Source organism: Pan paniscus, chromosome 9 (assembly GCF_029289425.2).
Source record: "Pan paniscus chromosome 9, NHGRI_mPanPan1-v2.0_pri, whole genome shotgun sequence".
Classification (NCBI taxonomy): domain Eukaryota; kingdom Metazoa; phylum Chordata; class Mammalia; order Primates; family Hominidae; genus Pan; species Pan paniscus.
This window is the reverse complement of record NC_073258.2, coordinates 11,728,585-11,752,684: the sequence shown is the minus strand read 5'-3', so window position 1 is coordinate 11,752,684 and position 24,100 is coordinate 11,728,585. Positions and strand designations below refer to the sequence as shown.

General features: G+C 44.0%; 1 protein-coding gene across 3 annotated transcripts in view; it reads left to right on the top strand.

Annotated features, from left to right (window-relative positions):
* The first annotated feature begins 464 nt into the window (after nt 1-464).
* Nucleotides 465-24,100, top strand: part of TMEM41B (transmembrane protein 41B) — a 34,833-nt gene continuing 11,197 nt past the window's right edge. For 2 of the 3 annotated variants that reach the window (XR_004664994.3, XM_024930880.4), the window contains exons 1-3: nt 483-950; nt 15,923-16,040; nt 19,922-20,050. Coding sequence is in view for 2 of the 3 variants with exons in the window: in XM_024930880.4 (XP_024786648.2) it covers nt 830-950; nt 15,923-16,040; nt 19,922-20,050 (368 nt within the window). In the remaining variant the exon portion in view is untranslated. Of the gene's footprint in view, nt 951-15,922; nt 16,041-19,921; nt 20,051-24,100 lie in introns of all 3 variants that reach the window. The other variant, XM_034932124.3, reaches the window with a different exon arrangement.

Here is a 24,100-nt window from a genome sequence, read left to right as displayed (position 1 = left end):
GTAGAAGCAGAAAAAGTTACCTGTGGAAAAGGCATGTTTCCGCTTAGCTTAGGGATAAGCTAAATGTAGAGCTGACTTGGGTTTAGTAGTAAGGGGCAGCAGCTAATGCAAAACCGTTAGCTTTGGGAACAGGACAACCTGGATTCTAAGCCCATTTTTGCCATCCTGTGATCTTCACAGGTTGTACGTAGCCCTCTCTGAGCCTTAGTTTCCTGAAATTCAGGTAGGTTTTGCTCAACCTTTGTATTTCCCACCATCTTTTAGATCAAGCACTCTCTGGCGCCTCCAAATTGAAGAGAGCAGCTGCGGAATTGATGTAATGGGCTGAATCAGCCTCAGCCGCGAAATGCCGACTAATCACAGGCACTTCCGGGGGCCTGGACAAAAGGTTTGAAGTCCCTGGGACCGCACTTCCGGGTAATTAAGGCTACGCTTTAGACGCCAGGGCCAGCGAGTCGCAGCCGGGTGACTCAGGTGCCGCGACTGCGCATGCTCTCGCCCCAGCGCCCGGCGGCCACCTCTTTCCCGCGGGCGGGCCGAGGCGGGGCACTGAAGGGGGCGGTCCAGGACCCTGACTTGTCTCGCGGTTACTGGGCCGGCGCGAGCACGCGAGGCTCGGGGGCGGCACGGGGCGGAGTTTAGCCTGTGGTGGGCGCTGCGGGTGTTTGCAAGAGGTTGCAGTACTTGCTGGGCTGAGGTCGTCTCGGGTGAGGAGGTCGCGCCGGAAGTGGCTCTAGCCGTGGCGTTTCGGCGTAGTAAGGAGCCTGCAACAGAGTTTTGTTGTTTAGGGGGCGCGGCACCGCACCGCTCCCTTCACCTTGCAGCAGCCATGGCGAAAGGCAGAGTTGCCGAACGATCGCAGTTGGGCGCTCACCACACGACCCCCGTGGGGGACGGGGCAGCGGGGACGCGGGGTCTCGCGGCGCCTGGCAGCAGAGACCACCAGAAGGGTGAGTGGGCCCGGGGAGCAGAGCTGGGGGTGGCCCGAGGCTTCTGTGTGTCGGGTGGGGAAAAAGGACCCCCGCTATTCTCGGAGAGTTGCGGGGAAAGAGGGGGGCCTGCTGGCGCCGCGGCGGGAGCAGAGACCGTGGGGGAGTTGGGCTTGGGCGCTCGCGCAGCACAAGGCCGGACGCCTAGTAGGTGCGTTGTAAATGCTGTTTGAGTAGAATTCATTTAAAAGAAGGGATGACACTGGCTTGTTGACGCTCAGGTAGATTGTAAGGTTGATGATAACGACGCTAGGCAGAGCTGGAAGGAGCTGTACTGTAGCATTCGTTGCGTTGTTTTTACAGATGAAGAAACTGAGGCCCAGGGTGGGTATATGACTTATAAAGTCATAAAGCCAGATCAATGAAGTAGTAGTTAGGAGCAAGGACTTAATACTTCCAGGTGGCAGTACACCTGGGTTTGAGTCCCTGCCCTACTGTTTACTTGTAACCTTGGACTTGGTAACTTTCAAAAAAAGCTCAGTGTCTGAACTGTGAAATGGGGATAATAATAATATCTACTTAATAGGTGGTGCGTGGGTTAAACGAAATAATTCACGTAAAAGATTTAGAGCAATGCTTGGATATGAAGTGGGGGCTAAATATTAGCAATTACTTAGTTACAGCTAAGGTCACTCATTCTAAAGTTTATTTCCCCACTACATCATCCTGACATTTCTCACGGCTTTATTTTTGGTTTTTGTTTTCTCTTTATTCCTACTGCCTCTATAATTGCAGAATCTCACGGCTTTAAATATTGTTTTAAGGAAAAAACTGTACGTAGAAACTAAATACTTTGATTCCGTGTTGGCCTGGAATTGTTCTTTAAATGATTTTAAAGCTCATAAACTTAAAGTGATCCTAACAAGTTTGTCTGTAGCTCACATAGGTGTGTTCCACCACCAGTGATGGCTAGAACTTCTAAGAGTATGTAGTAGAAAATGTTAATGTATTTTCAAATAATTTAAAATGTCTCCAACAGTCTAATTTGGCTCTGTCAGCCTTATGTTTTTGGGTATTTTTCCAGCTTATATACACTGGATCCAGGTAACTTCATATAATTTCAAAAACTGAGAAATGAATCGTTGTTAATGTATAAATCAGCTCTGAATAGAAGGAAGATTGTTTTGAAGACTCTACTGCTGAGGGTGACAATATTCCAAGGTCTGGGTTTCCTGAAAAAGTGTTCCAGATAGGGCATCCCTAAAAATTGACATCTCATTTGAGGTAGCAGCCAGTTGTATTCATGATTTTTACCTAAAGCTATTCAAAAAATAAAACCTTGAAACTTCCAAAGTGCTCTTACTTTTTAATCTTATTTTATCATTACAACAAAACATTCAACACAATTATTCTTTTTTTTTTTTTTTTTTTGAGACGGAGTCTCGGTCTGTCACCCAGGCTGGAGTGCAGTGGCGCAATCTCGGCTCACTGCAAGCTCCGCCTCCTGGGTTCACGCCATTCTCCTGCCTCAGCCTCCCGAGTAGCTGGGACTACAGGCGCCCACCACCACGCCGGGCTAATTTTTGTATTTTTAGTAGAGATGGGGTTTCACCTTGTTAGCCAGGATGGTCTCGATCTCCTGACCTGTTGATCCGCCCGCCTCGGCCTCCCAAAGTGCTGGGATTACAGGCGTGAGCCACCACGCCTGGCCTACAATTATTCTTATGATGCTGTCCCATGACATCTATAGATCACAAATCTATAGGAAGACAGGGAAGAGATGTGAAGGCGTGCCTTCACTTCATGATGAAGTAAGGCCTGTTTTTAGTGACTTGAGACAAGGCCTCGCTGTGTCACCTATGCTGGAGTGCAGTGGCATGATCATAGCTTGCTGCAGCCTCAGCTACCTGGGCTCATGCGATCTTCCCACCTCAGCCCCCTCAAATAGCTGACTACAGGTGTGTGCCACCATGCCCAGCTAATTATTTATTTTTTGTAGAGAAGGGGCCAGGGTGTCTTGAAGTCCTGGGCTCAAGCGTCTTCCTGCCTTGGCCTCCCCAAATGCTGGAATTACAGGCATGAGCCATTGTGCTTTGCCAGATAAGTAAGGTTTGGATAAGTAAAGAGAAGGGAAGGGTATTCCAGGCTAGGAGAAAGAGAGTAGTAGGGTTGAAGGTTAGTGTGAAACTTTTATGTGTGTAGGTAAGGAGATTAATTTGTCAGGAGCAGAGGGTTTCTGTTGGGTGGTAGTAGGCGATGAGGTTGGCCTGTTCAGGATGTGTCAGAATGTTCCTGTAAATTCCATGATACTTGGAAATGAATTTGTATTCTATTAAGTGACACATATATAACTTTGACAAATAAGTAGTTGTCATCATATGTATGTTTGAACTGTTTTACATGCTATCTGCAATGTTTGGTACATTTAGTGGATTCCTTGCCATTACTCTGGCCTCTAGTCTCAGAGCTAAGCCTAGTAGACTGTGGACCACTTTGACTACTTGAGTAAGGCAGAGGTAACACGGAAAGTCTAATTTTTGCATGATGAAGATGAGAGAGCAGACAGGAGGTGAAACTAGTTAAGAAGCTCTTGAGAATGCATCAAGCCCAGGCAGCAGTGGAAAGGCTGGAGGACACACCTAAACATGTGGAATCCCAATGCCAGGCAGCCAGGGCCAAATCCATATCCACCCAACATTGGGTGCCCTGGAGGTTCCAATCCTGCCCACTCACCACCTATCAACCCACCCTTTCCCCCAGGCCCCTGTCCTCCTCCCCCAGGAGCTCCGCAAGGCAATTCAGCTTTCCCCCCAAGTTGGCCCCCTCATCCTGTGCCACAGCCAGGGTATCCAGGATGCCAATCCTCGGGTCCCTACCCTCCTCCATACCCACCGTCTGCTCCTGGAATGCCTCCTGTGAGTCCCTTGGCTCCTGGCATGGTCGGACCAGCAGTGATAGTGGGCAAGAAGATACAGAAGAAAATGAAGAAAGCTCATAAAAAGATGCACAAGCATAGCAAGCATTCCTCCTCCTCTTCCAGCAGTGATTCTGACTGAATACAGGCCCTGGGTCCTTCCCTCAAGTCTCACCAGTTCTGCTCTCCTATCAAGCTTCAGATGCCATGTTGTACTGGGGGAAAGTAGCCCTTGTGCTCCCCACACCCTACCCCCGCCTGAGCTTCACCCTGCTGTTGAGCCCTAAGTGGCTAGGGAAAATGGGAAGAGAATTGCCATGGCCTGGCCATCTTGTTGTTGCTTGGATAGATCATATAGCTAATGAGTTTAGCAGGGGAGCTGTTTTTTGAAGATGATGGACTAAATGTTGAAGACAAGTTTGAGATCTGTAAAATGTGATTTTTTACTTCTGCTTATAATACTTGTGATTGGGGAGGATTGTGGAAATTTAATTATGATGAAAAACCTCTATCTTTTTTGTAATGTTGGCATACTTGGGGAATTTAGTGGAAAATACATTCCCCAGCAGGCCTTTTGTTGGTTGCACTAACTGCAAGGTTGCTGGGAAGTAGAGTCTGTTTGGTCGATGAGCTTTGACTGCCATTTTGGAAACTTACCTCTCCTCCTTAGCCCAGTATGCTATCTCAGGTCCTATTCTTGTTCTCCAGCTCTCAGTCCAAATAAAGTTATTTCTCCTGGTTAAAAAAAAAAAAAAAAAAGGGCTCTTAACCTAATTGGTTTGAAGGTGACTGGACTAGAGTACATAACTTTTTTGGTGGTGTTTGCCCCGACCTATGTATTTACTAGCAAGTTCTCCATTTTAACTTAAGAGAGCTGGACTATGTTTTTCAATATATAAGTCATGACCCTTGTGAGGGGTGTGAAATCAATTTGATGGATAATCAATAATAAGCATTTTTTAAAAAAATGGAATAAAAGAGAAAATATCAGTGCTTTGGGATTAAATGCTGGTTTTTTTTTTTTTAATCTTTCCTTGAGTTATATAGATTTTGTGTATACCGGGTCATGTACATTACTTAGGCTGACATGGTGGCTCATACCTGTAATCCCAGCACTTTGGGAGGCCGAGGCGGGCGGAACATGAGGTCAGGAGTTCAAGACCAGCCTGACTAACATGAAGAAGCCCTGTCTCTACTAAAAATACAAAAATTAGCTGGGCATGGTGGCGCACACCTGTAATCCCAGCTACTTGGGAGGCTGAGGCAGGAGAATCACTTGAACCCAGGAGGTGGAGGTTGCAGTGAGCCAAGATAGAGCCACTGCACTCCAGTCTGGGTGATAGAGTGAGACTCCATCTCAAAAAAATAATAATAATAATAATACATTACTTGGAACACAATCAAAAAAGATTGAAAAACACTGTCTCAAAGTTGATTTTATTGCTTCTAGAAAACAATATTGTTTTTGTTTTTTTGTTCTTTTGTTTTTTTTTTTTTTTTGAGATGGAGTCTTGCTCTGTCACCCAGGCTGGAGTGCAGTGGTGCGATCTCGGCTCACTTGCAACCTTCCCCTCCCGGGTTCACGCCATTCTCCTGCCTCAGCCTCCCAAGTAGCTGGGACTACAGGCACCCACCACCACGCCTGGCTAATTTTTTGTATTTTTAGTAGAGATGGGGTTTCACCATGTTAGCCAGGATGGTCTCGATCTCCTGACCTTGTGATCTGCCTGCCTCGGCCTCCCAAAGTGCTGGGATTACAGGTGTAAGCCACTGCGCCCAGCTGACAATATTGTTCTGACTTGGATAATCCAGATCCCTGGTCTAGATCCTGCCTTGCTATTTGTTCAACAAATACTCCTCAAGTGTCTACTATGAGCAAAGTACTGGCTTACAGAAAGAAGGAAGCTCTGATTACTGTAGATGAAATCTAAGACTAGACTTGGCAGCTGAATATCAACCAAAGCATTAGTATGGTTTGTTGATGTCAGTCTCAACCCAGGTATTATGTATCAGAATTTTTTTGGTCTACGACAGAAAACCCACTGGAACCCTTGCTGAAAGGGAGCTTATTGGTCCATGTAAGTAAATCAAGTGATGAGTAGGATTTGGTGGCATCAGGCTGGAGCCAGTTGCTCAGCATCTTCAGGATCAGATTTTGCTTTCTTTTTTTTTTTTTTTTGAAATGGAGTTTCACTCTTTTTGCCCAGGCTGGAGTGCAATGGTGCGATCTTGGCTCACCACAACCTCCACCTCCCAGATTCAAGCGATTCTTCTGCCTCAGCCTCCCCAGTAGCCGGGATTACAGGCACACGTCACCACGCCCAGCTAATTTTGTATTTTTAGTAGAGACGGGTTATCTCCGTGTTGGCCAGGCTGGTCTTGAACTCCTGACCTCCAGTAATTCACCCGCCTTGGCCTCCCAAAGTGCTGGGATTATAGGTGTTAGCCACCACGCCTGGACAGGATCAGATTTTTCATATCTTGATTTGCTTATTTGATGTCAGCTTAACCTTAAGTTTGGTTCCCCTTGAAGCTTCAGGGAAGCTAAATGCTTCCATGTTAATTTTGAGAATCTTTGTCCTAGTATTACGGATGAAGTCTTGCTATTCACTGATTAGATTGCCTCAGATCAGATGCTTTTTCCTGAACCTATCATTATTGTCAGTAGGTCATCAGAGTAACCTGATTGGCTCAGCCTGATTCATATTCTACATGTAGAAGAAAGAGTAGGAATAGAGCTAAATCAGTTTTCCCAATGACATGGATTTCTGTGATGGATCACTCAGTGATTTTTCTGTATTTGTGCTAAACCATCGTGATGTAGGAAGGAAGAAAGTGAATTTGTAGTGCTGATTTTTGGTTAGATGGCTATAAGGAAAGAATAAGGATTTCAGTCAAAGGTGCTAGTTCAGATGATACTTCTTGGAGTCCAGGCTGGCATGGAAGGAAGAGAATGAAGAGTCCAACAGAAGGGAGAAAATGGAAGAAGTAAGCTCATGGAAGAAAAAGGCAAGGAATGGAATATTTTATTTAGCAAGTTCTCCATCTTAATGATTTATTGATTTAAAATGTCCAAGGTTGGCCAGGTGCGGTGTCTTGCTCTGTTGCCCAGGCTGGAGTGCAGTGGCGTGATCTCAGCTCACTGCAACCCCCATCTCCCAGGTTCAAGTGATTCTCATGCCTCAGCCTCCCGAGTAGCTGGGATTACAGGCGCATACCACCACGCCCAACTAATTTTTATATTTTTAGTAGAGGGTTTTACCATGTTGGCCAGTGTGGTCTGGAACTCCTGACTTCAAGTGATGTGTCCACCTCGGCCTCCCAAAGTGCTGGGATTACATGTGTGAGCCACTGTGTCTCGCCTCTGTTGTGTTTTTAAAAAATGATTTTAAGGCTGGGCGCGGTGGCTCACGCCTGTAATCCCAGCACTTTGGGAGGTCGAGGTGGGCGGATCACGAGGTCAGGAGATCCAGACCACGGTGAAACCCCGTCTCTACTAAAAATACAAAAAATTAGCTGGGAGAGGTGGCGGGCGGTGCCTGTAGTCCCAGCTACTTGGGAGGCTGAGGCAGGAGAATGGCGTGAACCTGGGAGGCGGAGCTTGCAGTGAGCCGAGATTGCGCCACTGCACTCCAGCCTGGGTGACAGAGCAAGACTCGAAATAAAATTAAAAAAATGATTTTATTGGCTGGGCACAGTGGCTCATGCCTGTAATCCTAGCACTTTGGGAGGCTGAGGCAGGCAGATCACCTGAGGTCGGGAGTCTGAGACCAGCCTGACCAACATGGAGAAACCCCATCTTTACTAAAAATACAAAATTAGCCGGACGTGGTGGCTCATGCCTGTAATCCCAGCTACTTGGGAGGCTAAGGCAGGAGAATTGCTTGAACCTGGGAGACGGAGGTTGTGGTAAGCCAAGATCAAGCCATTGCACTCCAGCTTGGGCAACAAGAGAAACTCCATCTCAAAAAAAAAAAAAGATTTTATTTTATGATACTTCAGCTGTTTAAATTTATAGTTGATGTTAATACCATTTTCAATTAATTTTTTTAATAGTTTAAGACCGTTGAAATAAAGTTTATTTCTGACAATATTACAGTGGATTCTTGTGACCTTAAGAGACTTGTTGGCCTGTAAGCTTATGTCCTTAGGATAAATGGATTTTTTTTCCTTCGTTCGTGGTGGGATCAAGTATATCTAGAAAACACTGAATATTGAAAACTAATGGACTAGATGACCAGTGTGAGTCATTCCTAAGATCTCGTAGACATTGGAATATTTTGCTTTGTAAAAGTAGTAAGAGAATTAAGGAGCTACTGGAGGGACATTAAGGTTAAATTATTTTTCAGGATGGATTTATGCATATTGGAAGTTAAAGGAAAGGTACTTGTAAGAGGGAAAAATTGAAGATGTTGAGTATATGGAGAAGGAATTCAGAGAGCAAGATATAGAAGGAAGTGTGTTGACATTTAATGATAAGATGAAGGGAAAGGAGCAAGGGAAGTTAATTTTGTGAACAAATCTTGAGGGAGAGATTGGGGTGCTCATTAAAGTAGGAGGCAGTATCATTGGTTGCAGTTAAAGGAAGGTAAAATCAAAGGCTTAAAGTGACTTGAAATAGCTCTTTTGGGGAGTGCTATAAAAGAATTACTGTTTGCCAGTGATATCCCTAATTGAAGTTAGAAAAACATGTTGAACGTCTTGTAGGCCAAGAGTGTGATTCTGGCTTTCTTTTTTTTTTTGAGACGGAGTCTCGCTCTGTCGCCCAGGCTAGAGTGCGGTGGCACCATCTCAGCTCACTGCAAGCTCTGCCTCCCGGGTTCATGCCGATCTGCTGCCTCAGCATCCTGAGTAGCTGGGACTACAGGCGCCCGCCACTGTGCCCGGCTAATTTTTTTTGTATTTTTTTAGTAGAGACGGGGTTTCACCGTGTTAGCCAGGATGGTCTCGATCTCCTGACCTCATGATCCGACCGCCTCGACCTCCGAAAGTGCTGGGATTACAGGCGTGAGCCGCCATGCCCGGCGAATTCTGGCTTTCTATAACAGTACCTTTGGCCTGGGAGGAGGTTGGAAAAGCATATAATAGGGTAATTCAGACTGGGAATTAGTATGATGGAAGCTTTGGAGGTTACTAAATACAGAGTACTGGCTGGGCGTGGTGGCTCCCGCCTGTAATCCTAGCACTTTGGGAGGTTGAGGTGGGCGGATTACCTGAGGTCAGGGGTTCGAGACCAGCCTGGCCAACATGGTGAAACCCCGTCCCTACTAAAAATACAAAAATTATCTGGGGGTGGTGGTCCATGTCTGTAATCCCAGATGCTTGGGAGGCTGAGGCAGGAGAATGGCTTGAACCCAGGAGGTGGAGGTTGCAGTGAGCCGAGATCACACCACTGCACTCCAGCCTGGGTGATAGAGCAGGACTCCGTCTCAAAAAAAAAAAAAAAAGAAAAGTGCTGGTGTAAGTAGCTGTAAATGCTAAAAGGCACATGTGTGTAATGTGGCCATAAGGCACATTATAAATGTGTATACTATAAATTTAGATGTAGACCTATAAAAACAAGATTTGGTAGACTCCGTCTACCAAAAAGAAAAAAAAAATTAGTAATGGTTTTGAAGGTTTTAAAAGATGCTCATAATATTAAATTATTTTTGTTAGTTTTTCTTATACTCTGGACCTGATTCTAGCAGGAAAGTAAGTTAAAACTGGGCTGGGGCAAGTTAATTGGATTTAAAAGTAGCATACTTTTAGATGGATTTAAAAGTAGCATACCTTTAAGAAGTGTACGATGTGAAGTGTGCCTCCAAAACAGTTTAATATCTATAATTCATCTATAATTAATATCTGTTGCCCAGGCTGGAGTGCAGTGGCGCAACTTTGGCTCACCACAACCTCCACCTCCCAGGTTCCAGCAATTCTTGTGCCTTAGCCTCCCCAGTAGCTGGGACTACAGGGGCGTGCCACCACGCCTGACTAATTTTTTATATTTTTAGTAGAGACAGGGTTTCACTATGTTGGCTAGGCTGGTCTCGAACCCTTGACCTCAGGCGATCTGCCCACCATGGCCTTCCAAAGTGCTGCGATTACAGGAATGAGCCACGACACCTGGCCTATAATTATAAATTATCGTAATGGACATCCTGAAAAAATATACACTACTTGTGTGTATAATGTGTCTTTGCTTTGATGTCAACCTATAGAAAACTCAATACTTATATATATATATTACCCTCATTCCTTACCTACTTTATTGAATAGCTTTTTATTGAATAAAATATATAGAAAAATAACTATTTTAGCCTTGTGAAAACGGTTTGTGTTTAAATAGGTTTTCTAGCCCGGTTCTATGGCTCATACCAGTAATCCCAGCACTTTGGGAGGCTGAGGCAGGAGGACTGCTTGAAGCCAGGAGTTCAAGACCAGCCTGGGCAAAATAGTGAGACCTGGTCTCTAAATACAAAACCAAAAAATTGCTGGGCGTGGTGGCTCACGCCTGTAAATCCAGCACTTTGGTAGGCCAAGGGGGGGCAGATCACGAGGTTAAGAGATCAAGACCATCCTGGCCAACATGGTGAAACCCCATCTCTACTAAAAATACAAAAATTATCTGGGCATGGTGGCGTGCACCTGTAGTCCCAGCTACTTGGGAGATTGAGGCAGGAAAATTACTTGAACCCAGGAGGCGGAGGTTGTAGTGAGCCAGGATCACGCCACTGCACTCCAGGCTGGTGACAGAGTGAGACTCCATCTCAAAAAAAAAAAAATTAATTAATTAATTAACCAGACATGGTCACAAACAGCTGTGGTCCCAGCTAGTCAGGAGGCTGAGGCAGGAGGATTGAAGCTGAAGGCATTCAACTCCCAGGAGTTGAAGGCTGCAGTGAGCTATGATTTCACCACTGCACTCCAGCCTGGGCAACAGAGTGAGACACCGTCTCATAAAAGTAAATAAATAATAAATAAATAAATGGGGTTTATATTTATAAACCAAAACAACATTTTTTATTCAATTGGATTTAGTACACCCTGATGTTTTTGCTTTTTGCTGATTATGCTTTCTTTTTTTAGAGAATATAACTTATGAGTGAATATAACTTATTAGGAGGCCTCAAGATACGTATTGAATTAGATAATAGCCAGAGCATAAATGTAATGACAGTTAGGCATTTGTTATTACAAGATTCTGCAGAGACCTTTTCATGTTTGACCTACCTGAGATGTTTAAAGTGTGTTTTTAATTCTCTGTGTTCCAAAAAAGCATACGTATCAATACGTCTGTGGGTTAATGAACTAGAGTATTAAGAGACAGGCATGCTTGGTTTATTGTTCCATCAGAAGGTACCTTTTGTACTATATTATGATCCTCTTCCTTCCTGCAATAAATTTCATAAGTAAGAGTTGAGCAAATCTCCTTTTTGAGATTAAGATGAAATATAACAAAGTTAGAATAACAGGGACTGATTGGAGGCCGGGCGCGGTGGCTCACGCTTGTAATCCTAACACTTTGGGAGGCCAAAGTGGGCGGATCACCTGACGTCAGGAGTTCGAGACCAGCCTGGCCAACAGTGTGAAACTCCGTTTCTACTAAAAATACAAAAATTAGTCAGTCCTCGTGGCGCGTGCCTGTAATCCCAGCTACTCCAGAGGCTGAGATGGGAGAATGGCTTGAACCTGGGAGGCAGAGGTTGCAGTGAGCTGAGATCCTGTCACTGCACTCCAGGCTGGGCGACAGGCTGGGCCACAGAGCAAGACTCTGTCTCAAAAAAAAAAAAAGAAAAGAAAAAGAATAATAGGGACTAGTTGGGAAGTTAGATTGTTAGATTACTGAAAGTAGGAAAAGATAATTTAGTTTTTCACATAACTAAAACTTTATAGAAAACTTGCTAAATTTAATGAATAGGTAAGAATAATTTATATTTAGTATTATCAAAGCACTAACCTAAGCAATTCTTATTTCAACAGAAATTACAGGTAAATTATAAATAGATATTAAAATGCTTTGCAGACTGGGCACGTTCACTCACGCCTATAATCCCTGCACTTTGGTAGGCCAAGGTGGGCAGATCACCTGAGGTCAGGAGTTCAAGACCAGCCTGGCTGACATGGTGAAACCCCCATCTCTACTAAAAATATAAAAATTAGCTGGGTGTGGTAGCACACGTCTGTAATCCCGGCTACTTGGGAGGCTGAGGCAAGGGAATCACTTGGACCAGCCTGGCCGATATGGTAAAACCCCATCTCTACTAAAAATACAAAAAAAATTAGCCAGTGTGGTGGCACATGCCTGTAATCCCAGCTACTTGGGAGGCTGAGGCAGGAGAATTGCTTGAACCTGGGAGGTGGAGGTTGCAGTGAGCCGAGATCGTGCCACTGCAGTCCAGCCTGGGCAACAGAGCGAGACTCCTTCTCAGACAACAACAACAAAATGCTTTGGAAATACACTTCACATTATTTGGTTCCTTTTAGAGATAGGGTCTCACTGTGTTGCCCAGGCCGGAATCAAAGTTCTGTGCTTAAGTGATCATCCTGACTGAGCTTCTGGAGTAGTTGGGACTATAGGTGTACACCACCACCACTCTGGCTCAGGATTTTTTTTTTTTAAATAGTATACCCTTCTTCTTTGGGCCTCTTACTTGTAAAAGTGGGCCAGATTTTAGCTTTTCAAACTTTAATGTGCATGAAGATCACGAGTATCATTAAAATGCAGATTTTTGCTTCAGTGGGAATCTGAATTTCCAGCAAGCTTCCTGATAATGCTGATTCATGTAGTCTACCCAACATTCTTTGAATAGCAAGGAGCTAGTTGGTTTCTATTTCTCTATGTGTTCAACATAGAATTTAGTAATATCTAGTCAGGGCTCAGTGTTACATGCCTGTAGTGCCAGCTACTTGAGGGGCTGAAGTAGGAGGATTGCTGGAGCCCAGGAGTTCAAGTCCAGCCTCGGCAACATAGGGAGACCCTGTCTCTTGCGGGGGTAAAAAAATCAGCAAAATCTTACTAATGTCAATTGTTGTAGTGAGACAAGGGATAAAAATGAAGCTCATCTTTTATTTAGTCAAGACTTTTTGGTTGAAAAGAATAGACATCAGTTTAAACTAGGAAAAAAGGAAGATTGTTAAAACGAGAGAAAAATAATGCCGGGCGCTGTGGCTCACGCCTGTAATCCCAGCACTTTGGGAGGCCGAGGCGGGTGGATCACAAGGTCAGGAGATAAGACCATCCTGGCTAACATGGTGAAACCCCATCTCTACTAAAAATACAAAAAAAAATTAGCCGGGCATCGTGGCAGGTGTCTGTAGTTCTAGCTACTCGGGAGGCTGAGGCAGGAGAATGGCGTGAACCCGGGAGGCGGAGGTTGCAGTGAGCTGAGATTGTGCCACTGCACTCCAGCCTGGGCGACTGAGCAGGACTCCGTCTCAAAAAAAAAAAAAAAAAACCGAGAAAAATAATATCAGAGAGAATCTCAACTGGCATTTATGAGCAAGAAATAGAGCTAGGCATTGGGGAAGTGGAACGTTAGAAATCAGCAAGTAGCTTAGCTATATTTCCCAATTCTGCTTCTCTGGGTTTCTGTTCCAACCTTTCCTGTTTTCTGATACATGTCTTCGGCTTACCACTTTGGCTTACTGTGTCCTCCACCGTTTAACCTTTTAGCTCCAAGTCCCACTATCGCTTGACAACCAGTATCTCTTTTAGTTCAAATTATCAAGAGAAAATCTGGTCAGCCAGTAATGATTTGTTACTACTTGGGTGATGTGTCCAACCCTGGGCCAGACAGTCTTCTGGGTTTGGGAGGGTAGAATGTTAGAATAGGGGTTACTGAGATTGGCCCCCTTATGGGACAGGGGAAGGGTGTTAATTCAAGGGAAGGGAGATGGGGCAGAGCAGCAATGACAGCTGTCTAATACACATTTGTAAACTTTTATGAAGAAGGATTTGCTAAAGAGAGTATAGGCAGTTCAGTACTTTTAGGATACTTCATAAACGCGTGTTTGAAAGCCACCTGTGCAATAGTTGAATCCATTCTAAGGGAACTAAAAATAATAAATGTGAATTATAGTATACTTTTTTTTTAGGCTGGGGTGCAGTGGTGCGATCTTGGCTCACTGCAAGCTCCGCCTCCCAGGTTCATGCCATTCTCCTGCCCCAGCCTCCCAAGTAGCTGGGACTACAGGCGCCCACCACCATGCCCAGCTAATTTTTTGTATTTTTAGTAGAGATGGGGGTTCACCGTGTTAGCCAGGATGGTCTCGATCTCCTGACCTTGTGATCCGCCCGCCTCGGCCTCCCAAAGTGCTGGGATTACAGGCGTGGGCCATCATGCCGGGCCATATAGTATACATATTTTTAAATACTCTTGAGTATTATCAGTGTATACAAGGGATAATGGTAAAATAAAAATTGAGTCACCCACTCCTACCTCTTCCCCAGTGAGTGCAATGTAAAGTTGTCCTGGCCTTCGCGCTATTGACCAGTTCCTGGGAAAACAGTCCCGTACTTTCTTCTGCTTACTGCTTCTGGAATCTCATTCCATACTTCTATTGTTTTTTTTGTTTTGTTTTGTTTTGTTTTGTTTTTTTTGAGACGGAGTCTCGCTCTGTCGCCCAGGCTGGAGTGCAGTGGCCCGATCTCGGCTCACTGCAAGCTCCGCCTCCCAGGTTCACGCCATTCTCCTGCCTCAGCCTCCCGAGTAGCTGGGACTACAGGCGCCCGCCACCACGCCCGGCTAATTTTTTGTATTTTTAGTAGAGACGGGGTTTCACCGTGTTAGCCAGGATGGTCTCGATCTCCTGACCTCGTGATCCGCCCGCCTCGGCCTCCCAAAGTGCTGGGATTACAGGCGTGAGCCACCGCGCCCGGCCCCATACTTCTATTGTTAATATAATTTTTTTTTTTTTTTTTGAGACGGAATCTCGCTCTGTCGCCCAGGCTGGAGTGCAGTGGTGCGATCTCAGCACACTGCAAGCTCTGCCTCCCGGGTTCACACCATTCTCCTGCCTCAGCCTCCTGAGTAGCTGGGACTACAGGCGCCTGCCACCATGCCCAGCTAATTTTTTGTATTTTTAGTAGAGACGGGGTTTCACCATGTTAGCCAGGATGCTCTCAATCTCCTGACCTCATGATCTGCCCGCTTCGGCCTCCCAAAGTGCTGGGATTACAGGCGTGAGCCACCGCGCCTGGCCTCGTTCATATAATTTTTTAAGCTAATACTGAGATTACCTTTTGAGGGACTATAAATATTCTCCCATTGTTGGAGTTGCAGAGGTACCCAAAACATTTGAGATTCAAGTTTATATTCCGATGCATTTGGTATAAAGAGAAAGTATAACATTTCACCAGTTGCATTTGTGAATATTTATGTTCTTAAAACAGGTGAAGTAATTGCCAAATTACCTCATTTTTCCAAAGGGGCCATTTTGTCTATGCTGTTGGCTCCCAGTATAGAAATATGAAATTGACAGTATGATAAAATTTAGAGCATTTAGAACAATGTTCTTTTTTTCCCCTTTGGCTTATCAATAAACCAATGCTACAGAGTCTGGTGTTCTGCTTTTTCATACTTCTAAAATGGATATATCCCCCCAAAGTAATATATCCAGTTATTAAACTTCAAGTACTGTACAGTGCTTATATATAATTAATTATTGTTTTTATTTTTTTAGACGAAGTTTTGCTCTTGTTGCCCAGGCTGGAGTGCAATGGCTCTATCTCCACTCACCCCAACCTCTACCTCCCAAATTTAAGTGATTCTCCTGCCTCAGCCTCCCGAATAGCTGGGATTACAGGCATGCACCACCATGCCCAGCTAATTTTGTATTTTTAGTAGAGACGGAGTTTCTCCATGTTGGTGAGGTTGGTCTCGAACTCCCAACCTCAAGTGATCTACCTGCCTCGGCTTTCCAAAGTGCTGGGATTACAGGCGTGAGCCACTGTGCCCGGCCCAGTGCTTAAATTTAATGTCACATCGTTTTAGGCAAAAGCACACACCATTTTCTGGAAGGAAAGCATGTACAGAAATTACTTGCTGGCATGTCTTCCTTTATATTTATCTTAATTATACTTTCTTTTTTCTTCCAGAAAAATCCTGGGCAGAAGCTGGATCAGCAAGAATGTCACTCCTTATATTGGTGTCCATTTTCTTATCTGCAGCTTTTGTTATGTTTTTGGTATATAAAAATTTTCCTCAGCTTAGTGAGTAAGTATACTGAGAGATAAACTGAAAATGTATAGATATTTATAAGATGAAAGTGGATTAAGGCCAAGTGCAGTAGCTGATGCCTGTAATCTCAACACTTTGGGAGGCCGAGGTGGGTGGATTGGTTGAGTCCAGGAGTGCGAGACCAGCCTGGGCAACACGGCAAAACCCATGTGGAAATACATCTATATGTGTGTGTGTATATATATATTTAATATATTTATACACACACACGTGTGTGTGTGTGTGTGTGTGTATATACTTTTTTTTTTTTTTTTTTTTTTTTTTGAGACAGAGTCTTGCCCTGTCACCCAGGCTGGAATGCAGTGGCGTGATCTCAGCTCACTGTATAAGCCCTGCTTCCCAGGTTCAAGCAGTTCTCCTGCCTCAGCCTCTCGAGTAGCTGGGATTATAGGGGTGGGCCACCACACCCAGCTAATTTTTGTATTTTTAGTAGAGACGGGGTTTCACCATGTTGGCCAGGCTGGTCTTGAACTCCTGACCTCAGGTGATCCACCTGCCTCGGCCTCCCAAAGTGCTGGGATTATAGGCTTGAGCCACTGTGCCCAGCCTGGAAATATATTTTAGAAGGGCAAAATATCCCAGAGGTATTAAACCCTAGTAATACCACCCTGGTATAATCATAGATTATATGAAGGACTACTAAGATGTAGTTAGACTTTCAACCAGGGCCAGCCTGATGTGGTAATGGAGAACTGTGAAATGTGATTTCGAAGTATCAGGAAGGTCATGTTTTCTCCAAATTGCCTTCCTTCACAATTCTTTTTTTTTTTTCTTCATTTGAGATAGTTTCACTCTGTCGCCCAGGCTGGAGTAAGTGGTGTTGATTTTGGCTTACTGTGATCTCTGCCTCCTCTCCTGAGTTGAAGGATTTTTGTGCCTCAGTCCCCTGAGTAGTTGGGATTATAGGTGTGTGCCACCACGGCTGGCTAATTTTTGTATTTTTAGTAGAGATGGGGTTTTAAACATGTTGGCCAGGCTGGTCCCAAACTCCTGGCCTCAAGTGATCTGCCCACCTTGACCTCCCAAAGTGCTGGGATTACAGGCATGAGCCACTGTGCCCAGCCTAGAGTCTTTTTAGTTTTATAAATTTCATAAGTGGGAACCTTTAGTTTACTGGGTATCTTACTGGACTTGAGAAAGAGGGGCTCACACCTCTTTTTTTTTTTTTTTTTTTTTTTTTGAGGCAGGGTCTTGCTCTGTTACCCAGGCTGAAGTGTAGTGGCACAATTATGGCTCACTGCAGCCTCAACCTCCTGGGCTGAAATGATCCCCTACCTCAGTTTCCCGAGTAGGTAGGAGTACAGGCATGCACCACTATGCTCTGCTAGTTCTTTAATTTTTTGTAGAGACAGGGTGGGTGCTGGGATTACAGGTGTGAGCCACTGTTCCCAGCCATAGGTCAGTTAAATTTTTTTTGTCATGTAGACAAATGAGGACTCAGGCCTTTAGTCCTAGCACTTTGGGAGGATCACTTGAATCCAGGAGTTTGAGAACAGCCTGGGTCACATAGCGAGACCCCATCTGTATAAAAAACTTTATTTATTTATTTTTTTGAGACAGAGTCTCACTCTGTCGTCCAGGCTGGAGTGCCGTGGTGCAATCTCGGCTTACTGCAGCCCCCACCTCCCAGTTCAAGCGATTCTCCTGCCTCAGCCTCCCAAGTAGTTGGGACTGTAGATGTGTGCCACCATGCCCAGCTAATTTTTGTATTTTTAGTAGAGATGGGGTTTCACTGTGCTGCCCAGGCTGGTCTTGAACTCCTGACCTTGTGATCCACCCACCTCGGCCTGCCAAAGTGCTGGGATTACAGGCCTAGGCCACTGCGCCCAGCCTATAAAAAATTTTGAAATTAGCAGAGCGGCCTGGCGCGGTGGCTCATGCCTGTAACCCCAGTACTTTGGGAGGCCAAGGTGGGCGGATCACGTGAGGTCAGGAGTTTGAGACCAGACTGGCTAACATGGAGAAACCCCATCTCTACTAAAAATAAAAAAATTAGCTGGGCATGGTGGCGGGCGCCCGTAGTCCCAGCTACTTGGGAGGCCGAGGCAGGAGAATGGCGTGAACCCGGGAGGCGGAGCTTGCAGTGGGCCGAGATCACACCACTGCACTCCAACCTGGGCGACAGAGCAGGACTCTATCTAAAAAAAACAACAACTAGCAGAGCATAGTGGCACGTGCCTGCAGTCCCAGCTACTCAGTAGGCTGAGGTGGGAGGATCACTTGAACCTAGGAGATGGAGGTAATATTGAGCTATGATCGTGCCATTGCACTCCATCCAGCCTGGGTGACAGAGCATGGGAGCCTGCCTATAGAACAAACAAAAAAAAAGAAATGATCATAATATGCATGAAACACAAAGGTGATTATTCGAGGCTTTCCTAAGCAAGAAATCATTCAGTTCCAAACAAAGTGCCAAATATAGAGTAAAAGTAATGGAAAACTTGCAGTTTTTTGTGGACTTTGATCTGTGGTATTCAAGAAAATGTTTGAACTGTGAATTTGTTACATTTTTACTTAATTTTCATTGTAAATTATTATTTAGTTTATCATCAGGATTACCCAAAATGATGTTAAATGTTTTTAATTTACTAACATCAGTGGTTCTTTTTTTCTTTCTTTCTTTTTTTTTTTTTTGTTTTTTGAGACGGAGTCTCTGTTGCCCAGGCTGGAGGCTCACTGCAGCCTCCACCTCCCGGGTTCAAGTGATTGTCCTGCCCCAGCCTCCTGAGTAGCTGGGATTACAGGTGTGCACCACCATGCCCAGCTAATTTTTGTATTTTTAGTAGAGACGGGGTTTCAACATGTTTGCCAGGCTGGTCTCGAACTCCTCATGTCAGGCGATCCACCCGCCTCGGCTTCCCAAAGTGCTGGGGTTACAGGCGTGAGCCACCATGTGCCTGGCCAGTGGTTCATTTCTTATATTCAAGTTAAAATTTGTTTCGATGTTGGAACAAATGCCTTTAACCCTTGGTTTGCGTCATCCAGAACCTTCATATATAAATTACCTGTCTCTGATTCTGCTGAGACATTAAAAAGAAAAAATTGCCTGTCTCATGAAATTATATTAAAGCATTAAAAAATAATTTATAGCTGGGCATGGTGGCTCACTCCTGTAATCCCAGCACGTTGGGAGGCCAAGGCGGGTGGATCACCTAAGGTCAGGAATTTGAGACCAGCCTGGCCAACATGGTGAAACCCCGTCTCTACTAAAAATACAAAAATTAGCCAGGCATGGTGGGACGTGCCTGTAATCCCAGCTACTTGGGAGACTGAGGCAGGAAACTCACCTGAACCCAGGAGGTGGAGGTTGCACTGAGCCGAGATCGCGCCAATGCACTCCAGCCTGGGCAACAGAGTGAGACTGTGTCAAAAAAAAAAATAAAAATAAAATGAAATTAATAATAATTTATAGGCCAGGTGCGGTTGCTCACTCCTGTAATCCCAGCACTTTGGGAGGCCGAGGCAGGGGGATCATTTGAGCACAGGAGTTTGAGACCAGCCTGGCAACATGGTGAAACTCCCTCTCTACTAAAAATACAAAAGTTAGCTGGGCATGGTGGTGCATGCCTGTGATCCCAGCTTCTCAGAAGGCTGAGGCAGGAGAATGGTTTGTACCTGGGAGGCAGAGATTGCCATGAACTGAGATTCCACCACTGCACTGCAGCCTGGGCAACAGAGCAAGACTCTATGTCTCAAAACAAAAGAAAAATTATAAACTTTTAAACTTAAACATTGCTAATTTAGACTTAATAGATCAAGGCATGAAATCATTTTGGATAAAACTTCATGTTGTGAACTTGACTTTGATATTATCTTGGCAAAATTCTGTTCTAAAATTTTTCACTTTATTTCTTTAGAGAAGAAAGAGTGAATATGAAGGTTCCCAGAGATATGGATGATGCCAAGGCTCTAGGAAAAGTTTTATCCAAATACAAGGACACCTTTTATGTTCAAGTACTTGTAGCTTATTTTGCTACATATATTTTGTATCCTTTTAACTGAAAAAATGTTTTCTAATTTTGTTCAAGAAAAAGTGTAAAAGGTCTGCTCTTCATTTATACATAACTATTTTCCTTTTAAAATTTGTTATTGCAGTGTGACAATATTAAATAATTCTAAAATTAAAATGGAAAAAATTATCACTTTAATCCTATTTGCAGAACTAATTGTTTTTATGTCTGAATATTTATTAGAAGTTCTTTTGTATTCTGCTTTTTTCACTTATCAAACATTTTCCTTTATTGCATATTATTAAGATGTTTATTTTATGGGTTTGATTTATAATTGTATTCATTAACTGATGATACTAGTTTATATAATTATTTTGAATTACTAGTCATCATAGTATTTTTATAATTGTTCTGTTAGGTTTGGAGGTATAATTTGTTGTTAATTTTTATAGATATGTATTATGAATCTCCTTCGTTCATGTTTTTTTCTTGCATTGTTTCTTTGGTAAAAATTCTTAAGATACTTATTCAAAGGAATGAATGTTTTTTACAATTTTTGATATATATTTTATAGAAATATATTACATTTTAACTAGTCAGGAAAATAGCTTTATTTCAAACTGCTTAGCTGTGGGTGCTTAATTTTGCATATTGTGGAGTTTAATTTTCATTTCTGATTTGTTAATATCTTTTATTCTTATCCAAACTGTTTTCCAGATCTTCTCAGTTAATGAAAGACGTAATTTACTTCTTGATGTTGTAAAAGTAATCATCCTTTTTAAACCAACTTTTTTTTTTTTTTTTTGAAATGGAGTTTCGCTCTTGTCACACAGGCTGGAGGCACAATCTCTGGTCACTGCAACCTCCACCTCCTAGGTTCAAGCGATTCTCCAGTCTCAGCCTCCCAAGTAGCTGGGATTACAGGCGCCTGCCGCCATACTTGGTTAATTTTTGTATTTTCAGTAGAGACGGAGTTTCACCATGTTGGCCAGGGTCGTCTGGAACCCCTGACCTCAGGTGATCTGCCCATCTCAGCCTCCCAAAGTGCTGGGATTACAGGTGAGAGCCACTGTGCCCGGCTTTTTTTTTTTTTTTTTTTTTTTTTTGAGACAGGTTCTCCCCCTGTCACCCAGGCTGGAGTGCAGTGGCATAATCATGGCTCACTGCAGCCTCAGCCTCCTGGGCTCAAGTGATCCTCCCACCTCAGCCTCCCGAGTAGCTGGAACCACAGGCACACCCAGTTAAATTTGGGATTTATTTGTAGATGCCAGGTTTTGCTATGTTGTCTGGGCTGGTGTTGAACTCCTGAGCTCCTCAGCCTCCCAAAGTGCTGGGATTTCAGTCATGAGCCGCCACGCCTGACAACACTGGGATATTATATAGCTATTTAAAAAGAATCAGAAGTAGCCAGGTATGGTGGCTCATGCCTGTAACACCAGCACTTTGGGAGCCCGAGGCGGGTGAATCACGTGAGGTCAGGAGTTCAGACCAGCCTGGCCAACATAGTGAAACGCCATCTTTACTAAAAATACAAAAATTAGCTGGGCGTGGTGATTGCATGCCTGTAATCCCAACTACTCAGGAGGCTGAGGCAGGAGGATCACCTGAACCCAGGAGGTGGAGGTTGCAGTGAGCCGAGATGGTGCCACTGCACTCCAGCCTTGGTGACAGCAAGATTCCATCCCCCAAAAATAAAAATAACAAAAATAAAAAGAATCAGAAGTATCCATATGTTGTTGAGGTATTAACTCACAATATACAGATAAGTGAAAGAACAAAGGGCAAAATAGTACACAAATATGCTGTGTTTTATCTAAGAAGGGGATAATATGAGTACACTCATATACATAAGTATCTTGTTATATTTTTCTTAAAAAACTAATTGGCTGGGTGTAGTGGCTCATTCCTGTAATCCCAGCACTTTGGGAGGCTTCAGCAGGAGGATTGCGTGAGGCCAGTGGTTCGAGACTGGCTTGGGCAATGTAGCTAGACCCAGTTTCTACGAGAAATACAAAAATTAGCTGGATGTCTTGGTACATGCCTGTAGTCCTAGCTACTTGGGAGGCTGAGGTGGGAAGATCACCTGAGCCCAGGGAAGTTGAGGCTACAGCGAAGCATTTAGCCTCTGCACTCCAGCCTAGGTGACAGTGAGACTGTATCTCAAATAAATAAACCAGTAAAAATGTTTACCTGTAGGGAGAGATAAAATGGTAGGACTGAAACTTTTCTTAGCGTAGGTTTGACTTTAGAACCAAGTAAATGTTTTACATAATTACAAAATCAAAATGAAAAAAGAGAATAGCAGGAATCTTAAGAATCAAAAGCAACCTCACACTCATTAGGATGACTATCATGAAAATAACAAGTGTTGGCAAGGATGTGGAGAAATTGGAACTCTTGAGCACTGTTGGTGGGAATGCAAAATGATGCAGCTACTATGGAAAATAGTATGGCAGTTCCTCAAAAATTAAGAATAGTATTATCAGGGCCGGGTGTGGTGGCTCACACCTATAATCCCAGCACTTTGGGAGACCGAGGCAGGCTGATCACCTGAGTTTGGGAGTTCAAGACCAGCCTGACCAACATGAAGAAACCCCATCTCTTCATGTATTTTTTTGTAGCGATGGGATTTCATCATGTTGCCCAGGCTGGTCTCGAACTGGAACTCTTGGGCTCAAGTGATCCTCCCACCTCAGCCTCCCAAGGTGCTGGGATTACAGGTGTGAGTCACCAGGCCTAGCCAAAAATCTTAAAACTGTTTTTAGTAATCATATTGTTAGTAGTAATAATGTTGTAAAATATTTAAATATGTGGAAACGTTTTAGATTATTAATACTAATGCATAGTATATATTTTATACATTTACTATGTTTCATAGTATATAAAGCACAAATAGGCAACTATGTTGGTGTTGTCAAGAACCAAGATTTTTCAGTGTAAGAGAAGAGAAATCTAAACAAAGTTAAGCTCAAGTCACATTCCCATTTAAAAGGAAGCATAGTTTTGACTACTAGTATAAGATAAAGGATAGAACATAAACTACCCTAAGTATCCAATAGGCAAAATTCAATAAATGGTAAATTCTACAAATGATCTGGTTTCTTCAGTAAATTGAAAGAAAGAAAAAATAAAGACCCTATGCTTAAGTGATCCTTTGAGCAAATACTTTGTGTGGACTTCTAGATTCTGATCAGACTAGTCTTTAGGACAATAAGGAATTATAGTTAATTTCTTGAAGTCTGACAGTGGTATCATATTTATGTTAAAAAGAAAAGGAGGCCAGGCACGGTGGCTAACACCTATAATTCCAGTACTTTGGGAGGCCGAGGCAGGTGGATCACGAGGTCTGGAGTTCAAGACCAACCTGACCAAGATGGTGAAACCCTGTCTCTACTAAAAATACAAAAATTAGCCAGTGATGGTGGCAGGCATCTGTGATTCCAACTACTTGGGAGGCTGAGGCAGAGAATTGCTTGAACCTGGGATGCGGAGATTGCAGTGAGCTGAGATCACGCCACTGCCCTCCAGCCTGGACGACAGAGCGAGACTCCTACCACAAAAACGAAAGGAAAAAAAAAGGAATTGGCTGGGCGTGGTGGCCACACCTGTAATCCCAGCACTTTGGGAGGCCAAGTGGGGTGGATCACGAGATCGGGAGATGGAGACTATCCTGGCCAACATGGTGAAACCTGTCTGTACTAAAAATAAAAAAAATTAGCTGGGCGCGATGGCACACGCTTGTAATCCAAGCTACTCGGGAGGCTGAGGCAGGAGAATCGCTTGAACCTGGGAGGCAGGGGTTGCAGTGAGCCAAGATCATGCCACTGCACTCCAGCCTGGCAACAGAGCGAGACTCAGTCTCAAAAAAAAAAAAATTATTTTTATTATTATTATAATTTTTTTGAGATGGGAGTCTCACTCTGTTTCCCAGGCTGGAGTGTAGCGACGCGATCTCGGCCCACTGCAACCTCCGCTGCCCGAGTTCAAGCAATTCTCCTGCTTCAGCTTGCCAAGTAGCTGAGATTACAGGCACCTGCCACTGCACCCGGCTAATTTTTTGTATTCTTTGAACTCCTGACCTCATGA